Source organism: Miscanthus floridulus, chromosome 5 (genome assembly GCF_019320115.1).
Source record: "Miscanthus floridulus cultivar M001 chromosome 5, ASM1932011v1, whole genome shotgun sequence".
NCBI classification, from domain to species: Eukaryota; Viridiplantae; Streptophyta; class Magnoliopsida; order Poales; family Poaceae; genus Miscanthus; species Miscanthus floridulus.
The window spans coordinates 31,428,768-31,429,772 of NC_089584.1; the positions used below are offsets into that span (position 1 = coordinate 31,428,768).

Below are 1,005 nucleotides of genomic sequence, written 5' to 3' on the forward strand. Positions count from 1 at the left end.
TCACCATGGCGGCCACGTCCGCCAGCGGCGCCCGCGCAACGTCGTCCACGCGCTCCTCTCGGAGCACGAAGGTGGTGACGTTGCCCGCATCGCGGTGCGGAGCTCCGGCGGCGATGTGAGCCGTGGGCGCCCGTCCACCCACCATCCCATCCGACAGTGTGCGTCCGCCGCGCCCACGACGCCGGCGAGGGCCTTCCAGAGGTAGGCCGAAACAGCCTGTACGCGAGTCGCGCGCCGGCCGTTTCGGCTCGCCTCCTCGCGCAACCAGGCGATGTCGGACGCGTCGACGTAGTACAGGCGCTCGACGAAGCTCTGCTGGCATGTGAGGACGTTGACCTGGCTCCTGGCGTCCACCGCCGTGAACGCCTCGTTGAGATCGTCGGCGCTGTATGACGGCGTCGGGCGAGGCCGTAACACGGAGCGGTCGAGGTTCGGCTGGGACCCCGTGGAGAGCTTCCCCAACAAGGCGAGCTCTGACCACGCGCTGACGAGCGAGCTGAGCGCTCTCCCGTCGACGAGCAGGTGGTTGGTGGACCACGCCACGGTGAAGCCGCCGCACGAGAACGCCACCACCTGAACAGACAGCGCCACGTCGTCGCCGTACGGCAGCTGGATCATCCTCAAGGACGCGCTTATCTCGGCGTAGTTCAAGCTCGCCAGCGCCGCGCCGGTGGCTTCCCCGCCCACAAGCTCCGCACCTTGGTTGCTGCAGTGAACCTCGGGGAGGCCGGAGCTCAGGTTGGTGGCGATGCGGCCGGCGAGCAGGAAGTAGTGGTTCAGCAAGGTAGCCAAGCCTGCCTCGAAGGTAGCCACGACGGCGTCGAAGGCCATGGTGGCCCGAGGCTTGGGGTAGAGGCAGAACATGGCGACCTGTGTGGTTTGCGGGAGGAGATCGAGGTTGGAGACGGCGACGACGTGCGGCGCGATGGTGGTGTCGAAGGCCATCACGAGGCGACGGCTCACGACTCGGACATGGAAGTCCTTGCAGCCATGAACGTTAGCCAT

General features: G+C 67.3%; 1 protein-coding gene across 1 annotated transcript; it reads right to left on the reverse strand.

Annotated features, from left to right (window-relative positions):
- LOC136454482 (coniferyl alcohol acyltransferase-like) lies at positions 1-1,005 on the reverse strand. Its single transcript, XM_066454894.1, has one exon. The coding sequence runs from the start codon at positions 1,003-1,005 to the stop codon at positions 1-3; it is 1,005 nt and encodes a 334-aa protein (XP_066310991.1).